Source organism: Leucoraja erinacea, chromosome 13 (genome assembly GCF_028641065.1).
Source record: "Leucoraja erinacea ecotype New England chromosome 13, Leri_hhj_1, whole genome shotgun sequence".
NCBI classification, from domain to species: Eukaryota; Metazoa; Chordata; class Chondrichthyes; order Rajiformes; family Rajidae; genus Leucoraja; species Leucoraja erinaceus.
This window is the reverse complement of record NC_073389.1, coordinates 33,895,619-33,910,720: the sequence shown is the minus strand read 5'-3', so window position 1 is coordinate 33,910,720 and position 15,102 is coordinate 33,895,619. Positions and strand designations below refer to the sequence as shown.

Sequence of the window (15,102 nt, the reverse complement as noted above, 5' to 3'; positions counted from 1 at the left end):
AAATAAAGCAAACCATTCCTGGATTTAGCAGAATCCAAGCAAATTTAAGCATAGGTAAATAAATGGAACTAACATTCATTTGTTTAAAAGTCAGATAATATCAATGGGATACTGGACATGGGACAGCGTGAATAGGCATGTGGCACCAGAGTGTAGCCATGGGATACATGACATCAGCTGATGCTAGTAGGAATTATGATGTTACTGTGAGATCAGCTCATGACGGTGTGGCACCATCGAGTGTGGCAGCCTCGCCAGCCGTAGTCTGTCCTTACACCCTTTTTGTTATTTTTAGTGTGTCTAAATGTATGTTTTTAAAGGCTTCTAAGTATTTTTTATACTTAGAAACCCCGTGGAGCAGGCGATGTTTTACCGGAGATCGCCGTGTTAGAGCTCCGGAGTGTTGGGCCTGCTGACTTTAACACCGTAGAGCTGTGGTTTGCGGAGCTTCCCGCCGCGGGCGACGTTGACTTTAACATTGCGGAGTCCTGGGATCTTTTGCCAAGGGTCGCCAGTGTTAAATCTCCCCCCAGCTCGCCCAACTCCCTAGTTGGCTCCAGTACAAGCTGCTCTAAGAATCCATTACGGAAGCACTCCAAACTCCCTTTCTTGGGGTCCAACACCAACCTGATTATCCCAGTCTACCTGCATGCTAAAATCTCCCATAACGACTGTAGCATTACCTTTGTGACATGCAAATTTTAACTCTTGATTCAACTTGCACCCTATATCCAGGCTACTGTTTGGGGGCCCGTAGATAACTCCCATTAGGGTCTTTTTACCCTTACAATTTCTCAGTTCTATCCATACTGACTACATCACCGGATTCTATGTCACCCCTCGCAAGGGACTGCATTTCATTCTTCATTAACAGAACTACCCCACCCTCTCTGCCCACCTGTATGCCTTTTCGATAGGACGTATACCCTTGAATATTCAGTTCCCAGCTCTGGTCCTCTTGCAGCCATGTCTCTGTAATTCCCACAACATCATACTGGCCAATTTCTAACCGAGCCTCAAGCTCATCCACTTTATGTCTTATACTTCGTGCATTCATATATAATACTTTTAATCCATTACACCGCTCACCCTTCACATCGATTCCTATTTCACTTGGTCTTATTCTCCTATCCCTTCCTGAGCTTTCAGCCCCGTTAATTCTGGTGTCTTTCTTTTATTCTCTTTCCCTTTAGCTCCATCCATATATCTCCAGTTTGTCCCCCCCCCCCCCTCCCCGCCCACTATTTAGTTTAAACACACCCGCGTAACAATGGTAAACCTGCCTGCCAGAATGCTGATTCCCCCTACTGTTAAGGTGCAACCCGTCCTTTTTGTACAATTTACCCTTCCCCCAAAACAGATCCCAGTGGTCTAAGAATCAAAATCCCCGCCTCCCGCACCAGCTCCTCAGCCACAGATTCAGATCCTCTATCTTCCTGTTACTGCCCTCACCAGCACGAGAAACTGGAAGCAAACCGTAGATAACCACTCTGGAGGTCCTGCTTTTCAGTCTTCTTCCGAGTTCTCTGAAGTCACGCTGCAGAATGTCTTTCCTCTTCCTCCCGACGTCATTTGTGCTGATATGCACTACCACTTCCGGCTGCTCCCCTTCACCCTTGAGGATGCTCTGTAATCAGTCCGTGGATCCTGGCACCAGGGAGGGCGACGCACCATCCTTGACTCCCGCTTGTTGCCGCAGAAGACCCTGTCTGTACCTCTCACGATGGAGTTCCCGACTACCACAGCTCTGCCTGATGTCTGTCTCTTCGGTTTTACCTCAGTGTCACCTTTTGACTTGCAGACCTGTCTTCCACTCATAATGGCAGTGTCTTCTGTCCTGACAGCTTCCAAAAGGGTGAACCTGCTTTCAAGAGGTACATCACCCAGGGTCTCCTGTACTCCAAGCTCCCTTCCCTTCCCCATTGTCACCCACCTTCTCTCTTTGGGCATCTTCAGTGTAACAATCTCATTGTAGGTCCTGTCCAGGAAACTTGTTTTCCCGGATGATCCTGAGGTCATCAAGTTGCTTCTCCAGTGCCCCAACATGGTCCTTCAGGAGCTGAACCTGCACACACTTTCCATAGTTGCAGCAACCAGAGGCACCATCAGTGTCCCTGACCTCCCACATCCTGCAAGCCTCACACTGAATCAGCTTACCAGTCATATCTTCACCACGTCCTGTCCTCTCCAACTTTTGGCGTAGTCTCCTCAGCCTCCTCGCCTGAAACTCTTGAGCCAAAGACTCGCACTTTTCTCACAAGGCACTTCCCTCGACAAGGACGCTTTCCGACCTGCCACTCCCTTAGAGCAACATAGAAACATAGAAATTAGGTGCAGGAGTAGGCCATTCAGCCCTTCGAGCCTGCACCGCCTTCAATATGATCATGGCTGATCATCCAACTCAGTATCCTGTACCTACCTTCTATCCGTACCTTTAGCCACAAGGGCCACATCTAACTCCCTCTTACATATAGCCAATGAACTGGCCTCAACTACCTTCTGTGGCAGAGAATTCCAGAGATTCACCACTCTCTGACCACTCAACCTTGCTGATAATGGCTGATTAATTGCCTAATTCGCCAATTTACCAATTTGCAAATTAAATTCCTCAGCAAATCCCTACACTCCTTCACCTGCTGCCGACCTCTCAGCTAATCCTCAGCCTTTCCCTCTGACTCACTGACTTCCAGCCAATACTAGTTGTTGCTGCTTCTGGCTGCTCCTTCTTTCCTACCTTCACGGAAAACCAGTGAATTTTCTCTCCAACCTTCACGGAAAACCATTTATTTATTAATCCTGTTTCACTTTATCAAGGGCGTTCTGAATATCCAAATAGACCACATCAACTGGTTTGGCCTTTCTATTTCCTATAATATAACAAGTAACTAGACTTAAAAATGGTTAAATAGTTTTTAAGTACATTTGGACACTCCTAGGTCATGCTTGGCATCATACAATAGCACAGAATTTATTATTTCCCTTTTAGTGTAGATGGGTTTTATTGCACAACTGTGTGCATCTTTTCAAATAATTTTTATGATAATGCTATTTCTATTAATATTAATTATATTCTTCATAGGAACAGATGTTGTTATTGTTAAAAACGGGAGGAGAATATGTGGCACAGGAGGCTGCCTAGCCAACGCACCTTTGCATCAGAACAAAAGTTACTTTGAGTTCAAAGTACAATCAACAGGTCAGTGAATAATGGATAATTAAGGTTTTATTTAATATCCACAGTATTATTTAATATCAATTTACTGTATTGCCTTGATGTCCCATTTAGTGTGGCAAACTATTTGTTTGGAAATTGGTTGAGCAGTGGAAGGCAGAACAAGAATATTGGCTAGTTGCTCAAAGTAGCACGTGCAGCTAACTAGTTGAGACTCTGCAGAGAGCTGCAGTATTTAATAATGATTATAAATGATCAGATGATGCCATAGAAAGTGCCATATACAAGTTTGATGACAAAGTGATAGGTAACAATGTAAGCAGCTGAACTCTTTTAGATTACAGACATTGATTAAAAAGGTAAGCAAATGTAATCCATTATGTCAAATGAATTGCAATATAGTCATAACTTAATCCATTCAAGACTTAAAACAAATTATCCATTAAATGATGGAAGGCTAAAGTATGAAATGTGCATGGATGATAAAAATGTCATGGATGGTTAGAAAATAATATTATAGGCTGTTACATTGTTCGCTTTTTTATATATAATAATAATAATAATAATAATACATTTTATTTATGGGCGCCTTTCAAGAGTCTCAAGGACACCTTACAAAAATTTAGCAGAAGTGAACTTCTATAGGGAGTGAATATGCAGAAGCTTTACTACAGCTATACTGTATCATGGGATAGAATACTGGAATTCTCTGGGCAGTTGTGGCTACTTTAGGAAAGATTCTTGGAGCAATTGGAGCATTTTTGTCACAATGATACCCATATCTAGGTTAAATTACAAGGAGAGATTGCATTAAACTAAGGTTGGGTTCCCGAGAACTATGAGAAGCTTTCCCGTTACTAAAAGTAACTGATGCATTAGGTAGTGACAAAAGAAAATTCTATTGGTTGAGGAGCCTAAAATAAGGAACTAGGGTATATAATCTAAAACATAGAAACGGTCTTTTCGTAACTGAAATTTGAATCATTTTTGTACACAAAGGGTGGAAAGAGTATGGGATACTCTAACGAAATGCCACTGACACTATTTCATTGTTATTTATCTATCTCAAATTTTAAATTTGTTTTTCAAAGATATTAAAAAGGACAAAGTAAAATGCATCTAGTTAGGTCATAGATGGTGATGATCGCATTGAATTGTTAAACAGATTCAAGTGAACATGTCAAGTTCCATGTCAGATAGAGTTCCTTCAGTATAATCTGTACAAATTGTCCTTTTTCTTCGGGGATTCATTTTATTAGCATTTTGTTATCGACTGCATGCCAAAACTCAACCAATCATTTTTTATCATTTAAAAATAAATTGGATAGTTATATGGATGGGAAGGGAATGGAGGGTTATGGTCTGAGCGCAGGTATATGGGACTAGGGGAGATTATGTGTTCGGCATGGACTAGAAGGGTCGAGATGGCCTGTTTCCGTGCTGTAATTGTTATATGGTTATATCATCACCAAATTAAAGATGTAGAAAAAATACCAGAGATTCTACAACATTTTGGGACAATTTAAAAATTGAGAGGCTTTGATTCAAATCTCATTAAGGAAGCTGGAGAGTTTAAACTAATTTTATTACATATATGTGGAATAAAAAGCTGGTATTAATAATGCTGGACATTATTTAGCAACCAGACTGCTAAACAGCTTCCTTCCACAGGCTGTGAGGGTGCTAAACAGTCATTCCACCTGATTCTGCTGCTTTTGCACTGACAATTTAATAACTGGCACTGAGTAATAACTCTGGCACTGGCTCAGGTCACTTAAATCAGCTGCCCTGGACTTTTTATGACTTTTTTTAATTGTATTTTAATGTTGCTTTTTTACCTGCACTTTTTTAAAAAAAAAACTATTCGTACTGTTTTTTATCTGGAACTGGATTGCTTTTATTTATGTGTGAAATGTTTAAGTTTTATGTGCGATGCTCCGGTATTCCCTGAGAAACGTCTTCTCATTTTGCACTGTACAAATTGGTGCTTTGCATGATGACAATAAAGAATGACAATGATGATGAAACTAATGTATTGCATAAAAATATGGGTATACTGATATTCAAATCACAACAATGTGGTTATTTCTTAAATCTTCTGAAATGACAGAAATTTTAGCTAGGATTTTTCAAACAGAAGTAAAGTTACAGCTGGTAATCGCCCTCGAAGAAAGCTTCCACAAAGATCTAATTATCTCAGTCGTGTGGACTTTGCCTTTTACAACATTTGGTCGCTGTCCTTGTATCAGTTCAATGGGATTCTTGAGACCAACAACAATGAAACGATATGTTTAAAAAATTCTCACAGCAGATCAAGATGTGGAAATAGTAGATTCTTTAGTTAATATTTTAGTCATTTCACAAGGTTTGTACCAAAATATGGGATGGGATGGTCAGAAAATAATATATTGAACCCAACTTTTAAAACAAAATAAGTAAATGATGCATTTAAAATTAATTACAATTGGAAAAGTTCAATTAAGAATGCCCAATTTGCATCCATTGAATTAGTTTCTTGGGACCCAACAAGCCAAATTCAAGTGCAATAGTAAGAGCAAAGGGGTAGAGACCGAGTGAAGAATATAGTTATATGCATTGTAACAAATCAGTTGCATAGACCATGTCCACAATGAGGTAGAGGTTAATCAGACAGTACACTAGCTTATGGAAGGACCGTTCAGAAGCCTGATAGCAGAGGGGAAGTAGTTGTTCCTGAGTCTGGTGGTGTGTGCTTTCAAGCTTCTGTATGTTCTGCCAGACAGGATCAGGCAGAAGAAGAAATTACCAGAGTGGGACAAGTCTTTGATTATGTTGGCTGCTTTCTGCTCGCCTTTCTCAAAGATACCCCATCCCCATCCTGTTGTGAATGAGTGAATCCTTGATTAACAAATGAAATTACTTGGTAGACAGTATTTTGCTTTAAATGTAGACAAATCTCACTTTGTGGTGTGGATTTTAATGTGCTGACAAAAACATCCAGATTGTCCAGAGCCATGCACAGTATTTTTTTTATAAAGTTAAATCAATCTATTAAAAAATTGAAGAAAAATTGCAGATGCTGGAAATTACATTAAAAGAACAGCAAATCACTCAGATAGGGTTCTCCCCATTGAAACTATATTTCCTAACCTGCTGTTTCCAGCATTTTCTGTTTTAATTTTTGCATCTGGTTTGGATTTTAGGAACATAGTGCACATTTTAATAGTGATGCACTGTTATTCTTTTTTCAGGAGTGTGGGGGGTTGGTGTTGCTACCCAAAAAGCCAATCTTAACCAGATTCCTTTTGGTCGGGATGCACAAAGTTTAGTGCTTAGACATGATGGAGCTATTTATCACAATAATGAGGAGCGAAACAGACTACCAGCTAACAGTCTTCCTCAAGAAGGAGATGTTGTGGTAGGTAATGCACAATTAAAAATTTGCAAGTACTCATTCAGCCCATTTCCATATTTGTCTTTATTTTACTCATGCATGCCATCCTATAGGCTTCTGCGACCTGGACTACCTACAACAAGCATCCTAAAGCACTGGGAAAACCATACCAAATTCCTCCACATTCACTGAAAGAATGGTACTTGTGTTCTCTCCCAAGCCAACATTCCTGCATGCCTGCCACTACACGTCAAAAACAGACATATTATTCTGAGCTCTGTCACCAAAAGAGATTAACAGATAGACAGAGGAAAATATTCAAAGACCAGCTCAAAGCCTCTGAAGAAATTTTAACATGTCCACCAAATCTTGGGAATCTCTTGCCCACAACTGTTCAAAGTAGCATTTGGAACAGTAAAGATTACCTTGAACCCAAGCACCAGGAGGGCCTGCATTAATAGCAGAAGGTGTGGATCACCTCACAAACTACCCAACTACCTACTCTGTCTATTGTAGATGTTGGTCTCGTCAGTCACCTACAAAACCTGCAAACCTGGAGTCAAACTAAGTCATCCTCTGTCCCAAGGGGGAAATGACAGTTTTATTGCTAATGGAGATATTTTAATTTTGACTTCCTTATGCCCTGCAGACCTGGCTAAACCAGTTTTGCCTCTGGTGTGGCTTTATGCAAATATACTGTTGGTTTAAGGAGTCTAGATGAGAGCCAAATGATCTATGTTCATGTCCATTCAGAAAGTAAAGGGTCTTCCTGTTGCCTCAGTTTCATTGTAAACACTGCTTGTAATAAACACTGAGCTTTGGTGTATCTTTCAAGGCCTTTCCTTTTCTTCTTAAAGACATTCCATAAAAGCTACCTCTAAACCAAGCTTTTAGTCAGCTGATCAAATACCTATGTACTTGTACAGGTAATATTTCAATACAATTTGCCATTGGCTGATTCTAGATTGATACGGCTAGAAACATACTTGATACCTGATAGCACAAGGATTACCTGTACAATGGCAATTAAATAAAAATTAGGCTGTTAATTTCAAAGTTATCTGAAAAGTTCCAAAAGAATGTTGCTAGCAATAATAATCCATCTTTTCTGTGTGTGAAAGTATAAATTGGATTTCCTTGTCACTGCTAATGGCACCGCACCATTGTATTAGGCAGATGCCAATGTAATTAACGTTGACTGCCTGAAAGTAGAAGCTAGAAATATATAAACATTTGTGTGTGTGCTGCAGTAAAATACAGTTCTCCCGGGCCGCTGTAACAGAATATGAACTATAGCTTCCAGAGATACTTTCAAACCTTACACTCAAAACAAGCTATAATTATGCATTTTAGGTTATGTTATCTGTATATATAAATGATAAAGGTAGTCCTGGGATATCTCATTTCAATTAAAGTGGGAGCAATTGAGGAAATGGGGATGGTGGGTTCTTGGAATAAAGGAGAAAATTGTGTAGGTTTCTTGTTCTGTTAGTTTTCCAGTTGAGCATTAAGCACATCTGTATTGGTTGTAATGGTTGAATAGCTTGTTGATGTTCACTATTGGTTGGCTAGGAACTTGCCTAGAAATTAAAATAATTTGAATTATGCTGCTGAGAATCAATTCAATTTTTCAAAAGAGTTCAGGCCATCAGTTTTAAAAATTTCAAAATAAAACATCATGCCGTTTTCCAAAGTTGCTGTTTTAGATGTCAACAGGCTGGAGCTACGTTCTTACTCAGCTGCCATTTTCATAAAAGATATTGTCTCTTCTATCGTGAGAAGCAGATTTAGTAGTGAATTCATTTGGAGGGAAGGAGGGAGAGAGGGAGAAAGATGAATTAAATCTTAAAAATCTAAACTTTAAAATTCTAAAGATGTAAATAACGTAAGAATCTAAAACATCTGTATTTGAAATAGAAGAATGGAAAGACTTGCATCTATACAGCTCTTCTCAGGATATCCCAACAAGTTACCATCACTGAGGTGTTTTATGAGTTCAGAAACAGCAAAAACAATGTAAGCTGTCAGAAATACCAATGATCAGATAGTCGCATTTTGTTGGACACCACTTGGGATAAATATTGTCCAGGACATCACTGCTGTACCTCAAAATTGTGCTACAATACCCTTTGTGACTATATGAAAGGACAAATTGAGCCTTATTTTAATGTCCAGTCTGAACGATGGATTATGCTGGACTCCCTCATATTTCTAAATTCTAAATATTTTAAAAATGGGCATGTCACATTGAATTTTACAAACTTAATCACATGTTTTTTTTTTGAAAAGGGGCTGACCTATGATCATGTGGAACTGAACATTTATTTGAATGGGAAAAATATGCATTGTCCAGCATCTGGAATTAGGGGTACAGTATATCCGGTTGTATATGGTAAGTAGATTTAGATGCTACTCTACCTGAATCACTAACCCATTTTTATTTTGCTTCTATCGGCTACATTACTTGCAAATCAAAGTTTATACCTAAAATTGCTACTCTGACTCTGCTGAATTGGTGTGTCAATTTAACTGCACAATGAAGCAACAGTGCGGGAAACAAAAGCAAAGAACTGCAAACTGGAAATCTGAGATGAGAACAGAATGAGAGAAATATTCACCAGGTCAGATTGCATCTAAGGAGAAAGAAAATGGTTCGATGGCTTTTCCCCAGAATTGTGAGCAATCTTTTCCAGACATCCTGGTTCACAAAATCTAATAAGAGAAACCAAAAATATATATTCACAGTATTAGAACAAGATTACTTAGGCTTTGAAGGTTACATTTCCAAGTCAAATGTGTCTGGAGCTTAAACACTTCCATTATGCATTCACACTTGGGCTAAAAAACATGGTGATTATTGGTGGTGCATTCTTTTTGTTGTATACCAAGCACAGTTTTAAATATCTCCCTGCTTCCCTTGAAACAATTATATACTGTTGATGCACTCCTCCCCATTTCAAAAGTGTATGAGGACAGTGGTGATGTAGTGGTTAAGTTACTGGGCTTTTAACCTGATTAACAGTTTGCACTAGTTCAAATCCCCCCCCCATGCCAGCTGGAATTAATGAAAAACAGACTGAAAGACCAAGGTTGTGGGACAAGACAACAATGCAGCTACAGTGCCTTCCATAATGTTTGGGACAAAGACCCATCATTTATTTATTTGCCTCTGTACTCCACAATTTGAGATTTGTAATAGAAAAAATCACATGTGGTTAAAGTGTACATTGTCAGATTTTAATAAAGGTCATTTTTATACATTTTGGTTTCACCATGTAGAAATTACAGGAGCGTTTATACATAGACTGCACAGGCTACTGGGTTTTTGGAAAGGGAAAAATTGAATCCTGAGGATGGAAGTAGTTGATGGAGCTGGCAGAGAAAACCAGGAAGTTACAAAGGGAGTAGTCCCTTTACAATGAGTAAAGGGGAGGGGAGAGGAAGATGTATCTGGTGATGGCATTTTATTGAAAGATGTGGAAATTGTGAAGGAAATATGCCTACAATCTACCACACCATCGTTGTGCTATAATGAATATATACAGGACTAGATATGTTCTAAGGCAACATCCATCATTGGGGTCTTTCGAACATCTCAGACTCTAATGGTAGCAAGTTCAACATTTCCAGGTAGATCATTGAAGATGCCATTACATGTTTTATCTTTTATACATTTACTAACTTTTTTTTAGATATTTGGTCTGTGTAGGAGCCATTTATGTTTATTGTTGGCATATTATTTTGCTTAGATATATCTTGCAGTATTATTTTGGACGCTTGGGGGCGGTCATTAGATGCACAGGGTGGTGCATATGTAAGGGCATAGGAACATATGAAGGGGCAGGCACAGGGAGGGAGCACATACAGTTCTCACCAGACCAGGGACAGAGCAACCAGCTACAACTTACATGCAGAATTAGGAAAACCTGGTACATTCATCTCTTTGTTTGTACAACCACCTCAATAAACAATCAACTAAACTGGAAATAAGGACTGTACCTGGGTACTAATGGCAACTGGAAAAGAGGACACTGAAAAAGTTGAACATTTGCCATTACAGTCTGTTTACCAATTAAACTTGTTTTTGCCATGGCTCATATGTTGTAGAGCCCAATAATCCTTAAGTGAGAGGATTACAAATCCAAACTGCAGACTGCTTAGTACAAATTAAACAGCACATCTGTCATACTTTTCATCAGTGCAGAGGACACATGAGAATTGCTTACCAAGGAACAAAATTAACTTCTGTATGTGGTCTGTAAAAATGCTGTCAAGAGATATATTTTGTGTATAGTTTACATAATGTTTGTAGAGTTGAAATATTTTAAAGTGGCGCTGGGTGTGCAGAAATCATCAAAAATAGAACACAGTAAACTAATCTACTCATAGAATAATATTATACATTGCACTTACTGATCATTTTTTCCATGTGCATTCGTGATTTTAAAACTAAACCTTCCTTTCACCTTACCAAATGGTTAACCATCTTCTATTTTCTTGATGTTTAAGAAATAACTGCAGATGCTGGAAAAATCGAAGGTAGTCAAAAATGCTGGAGAAACTTAGCGGGTGAGGCAGCATCTATGGAGCGAAGGAATAGGTGAAGTTTCAGGTCGAGACCCTTCTTCAGACTGATGTGGGGGTGGGGTGGAAAGAAGAAAGGAAGAGGTGGAGACAGTGGGCTGTAGGAGAGCTGGGAAGGGGAGGGGAAGGAGGGAGAAAACAAGGATTACCTGAAATTGGAGAAGTCAATGTTCATACCACTGGGGTATAAACTGGGTAGTTTACACCTCAGCGATATGAACGTTGACCTCCAATTTCAGGTAGTCCTTTCTTTCTCCCTCCTTCCTCTCCCCAACTCTCTTCCACAGCCCACTGTCTCCACCTCTTCCTTTCTTCTCTTCCCCCCCCCCCCCCCCCCGCACCTCCACATTGGTCTGAAGAAGGGTCTCGACCCAAAACGTCACCTATTCCTTCGCTCCATAGATGCTGCCTCACCCTCTGAGTTTCTCCAGCATTTTTGTCTACCTTCTATTTTCTTGATGGTCTGTTCCTCCACCTTGGATAGACAGTTCAGTGGTTAATCCATTGGAGCTACTCTTTATATCAACTCCACTGATCAATGTGGTTCTGCAAAAATGGACCAGATTACACCTATGGTTCGTGCATCTGCATGTTTCATACTTTCATACCTCTGCAATACAGTTAGGAAATGTAGATCCCAACCTTAAGCTCTGTATTTCCCTCCAGGTCATTGATATAAATAGTAAATAGTTGAGGCCCAGGAACTATTCCCTGGGGCACTCCACCAGTTATACCCATTGCTGTGATTGCTAATCTGCAATTCACACATACACACTTCACCAATACCTTGACTTCTATACAAGGATTTTTACTGGCAGTCCAATTCTTTCTAAAAATCCTAATTTTCTACATCTACGGGTTACCCTCTATTGTATAGGATGCATCTAATAATATTGGTGTACAATGCCTTATGACTGGTACTGATTTCTGGTATCAATACAAATTGTACAAATTATACAAATTCAAAAGTCAAATCAAATTAAAACATGGTCTTAAATTCTAGATTTCTAAATGTCATACATTTACAGAATTACCTGATTTTTTTTTTCTTCTTTTTTTCCAGTTGATGACAGTGCAATTTTGGATTGTCAGTTCAATGAATTTTACAGTCCTCCTCCTCCAGGGTTTGAAAAGATATTGTTTGAGCAACAGATCTTTTGATATGCACTGTTTAAATGTATACTGTCACCCGAGCACTGTTACCTTTCCTGCTCCTGCCTAGATATTTGTATGTTTCTTTTGGTCGGAAGTTACTCAAAGGCATTTTGGTCGAATTGTCAGCAAATTAACGGGTTTATCATGCTTTCATCTTTCACTATCTGATAATGTAAAAAAAAAAGTGTTTTTAAAGAGACCATTGGTAAACAATGCGAGGTTCAATAAATAAATAGTAAACCTTGTGCACCTTATGATTAAGGAAAATTAAACTGAAATGTTTGCCTGTGAAACACAGCATCGTAATTACTATACTTTCCAAATTAAGTACAAATATCAAATAAGTAATCACACGAATAATGTTGCTCTAAATACTATATTTATGCAGAGTTACTTATTTGCTTTTAATCTCTTAACCCTGTCTGGAATATATTTTTGTTGCTCTTTTTGTAGCTGATTTTATGTGATATTGATATCAGAGTATTTTTCATCCATGCAGTATTCTTCACTCAACCTTTTTTACTCTTTATAGACTCATTTAAATTTTGCTACTACGGTTATCAATTTACTCATCTTTGCCCTTTCTCTCTGTTCCACCAAGAATGTTTTGCTCCATTTTTAATATTTTTTCGGTTGAGATGAGTACCTAATAGGATGTAAAACATCTTCAAAATCACCAGTTAAAATCTTCCCTACCTGGAGCTCACATACAAAAAACAGATTGTCAGTCAGAAGAACAAATTATTTGACCAAAAATTATAGACTGCAGTGCCCCTGCTCATAAAAGCATTTTATTAGATTTCCCTCTGAAACGTTAACTTTTTTGTCCCTGAAGATAAATGCCATGAAAGTCAGAAATATGAGATAAGACAGAATTCTGGAAACAGCAGGTTAAAACTGGGAGGATGTTCGAAATGGCAATGTTTAAGTTCACAAAGTGGCCGAAAAAGAAAACAATGATTGAAGGAGGAATGATTGAATTTATGTGATTAATTGGGCCATTGAGTACATCTCTGACACAAAAACAGTGTTGGTTCTGATGTCGAGTCCTCCAGCCTGAATCATTAACTGTTTCACTTTGCAGTGCTTCCTGACCTAAGTATTTACAACATTTTCTGTTTTTGTGTTGAAAATATTGGTGATACTGGAAATAGCAGGTCAAGTGATATCCATGGATAGAGAAACAGTTTGAAACAGGAAATATATTTAATCTGTCTTAAAATGGTGACAGGAATGATGGAGGGGAGTATAGTAGTATATGTCAGAATGGAAGGTGCTTAATTGGGTGCATTTGTGCGATGGTTAGCTAACAAGCATATGTTTGTCACTGTGACAATCTTTGTCTCCTGCTGGCCCTTCAGTAAGATTCAAATGCATTGCCAGAATTTGAAGGAAATGAGAATAACTAAACTTATTGAAGTTTTTGAAGCTCAATAAAAAAGTTGTTGTCAATTCTAATACAAAAGAAAATAGCCGAACAGAGCATCTTCATTCTGCTCCATTTTCATCTTTAAAGAACTGGAACTGAACTTTTAAATCCATGCTTTCTGTCTAAACCAAGATTTCTTGACACAGTGTTTATCATAGGATTGGACGTGGATAAAGGCCTATTATATTTGGATTCAGCATCTAAAGTTTCTATGAAATGGTATTATTTATATTTAAAAAAATAGGTGTACAGTTCTTTGTGAAGATGATGTAGAATCTCCAGTGTTATTTAATATTTTCTAAAGATTAGAGGACATTAAAGAACACTTGTTTTTGCAACTATTTGTATTGAAATTTATTATTATAAAGTGGAAATGTTGTAGTTACAAACATTAACAGAAATGAGACCTATGCTCTATAACTAAGCATTAATTTGGGGGGTTCTGAAAAGCCATACAGAAGAATTTGGTAAGTGTAATTAGTGAATATAAATAGTGTTCATGACCGTACCTCTATTCAAAAAGATTGTAGCTGATCTTTTACTTCAGCACTGGGTTCCTGGGAGAACCTCGTTTCCCTTAATTCCCTTAATATGTAAAAGCATATTAATTTTTGTTCTGAACATATTCAGTGTAAAGCCCTTGAGGATTCCAAAGATTTATCAACCTCTGAGTGAAGAAATCTTGTCTCATCTCAGTCCTGAGTAGCTAACACCTTACTCTGATTTTGGCCGAGGTACTCCTACCAGGAGAAAAATCAACCCCATATTTTACCTCGTCAAGCCCTGTAAGAATGAGATCATCCTCTTATTCTGATAAATACGAGTTGAGACGCAGTCTGCTTATTCTCTTCCTAGACAATAATCCTGCCGTGCAATGTTTAATATCAAAGGGGATTACTTCAATTGTTTCCACATTTTCTGCCTTGTCCTCATTCATTCACTTAATTTGCCGATATCCTTCTGAAGCTTCTGCTTCCTCCCCACAACTCACTGCCACCCAGCCAGCTGAAAAAAATTCTGACTTTTCTCCTGCAGACGATTGTTTTAAATTCATCTTGCATTAAAATCAAAACAGAGAATAAATGAAGAGTATGAGGCCACTGTGCATGTATTTTTTTTTTTTGTTTTGTTATGGTAGCGAATTCGGTTTGTGCCAAAGAGATGGAATATGTTGAAGTAAATGTGATCAACATTAAAATAAGAATGTTATGTTCTGTTCAGGAAAATGTACATTCTATTAAAGTAGCTGCTTGAAATATATTGTCAATCGTAACTGTTGGAATGAAATAAATATTGGCTTATTTTCCCCATAAATGGTTGTGACAAAAATTTTTGGAAGGTTGCAAGGTGAATGTTATTTTGTAACAATAAATATTTCTTCCCACCTCA

General features: G+C 38.3%; 1 protein-coding gene across 1 annotated transcript in view; it reads left to right on the top strand.

The window, feature by feature from the left end:
• Positions 1-15,102, top strand: part of spryd7b (SPRY domain containing 7b) — a 17,377-nt gene extending 2,275 nt beyond the window's left edge. Inside the window, exons 2-5 of the mRNA XM_055644873.1 lie at positions 3,080-3,196; positions 6,403-6,569; positions 8,835-8,937; positions 12,193-15,102. Of these exons, the coding sequence (XP_055500848.1) occupies positions 3,080-3,196; positions 6,403-6,569; positions 8,835-8,937; positions 12,193-12,290 (485 nt within the window). The 3' untranslated portion in view covers positions 12,291-15,102. The remainder of the gene's footprint in view (positions 1-3,079; positions 3,197-6,402; positions 6,570-8,834; positions 8,938-12,192) is intronic.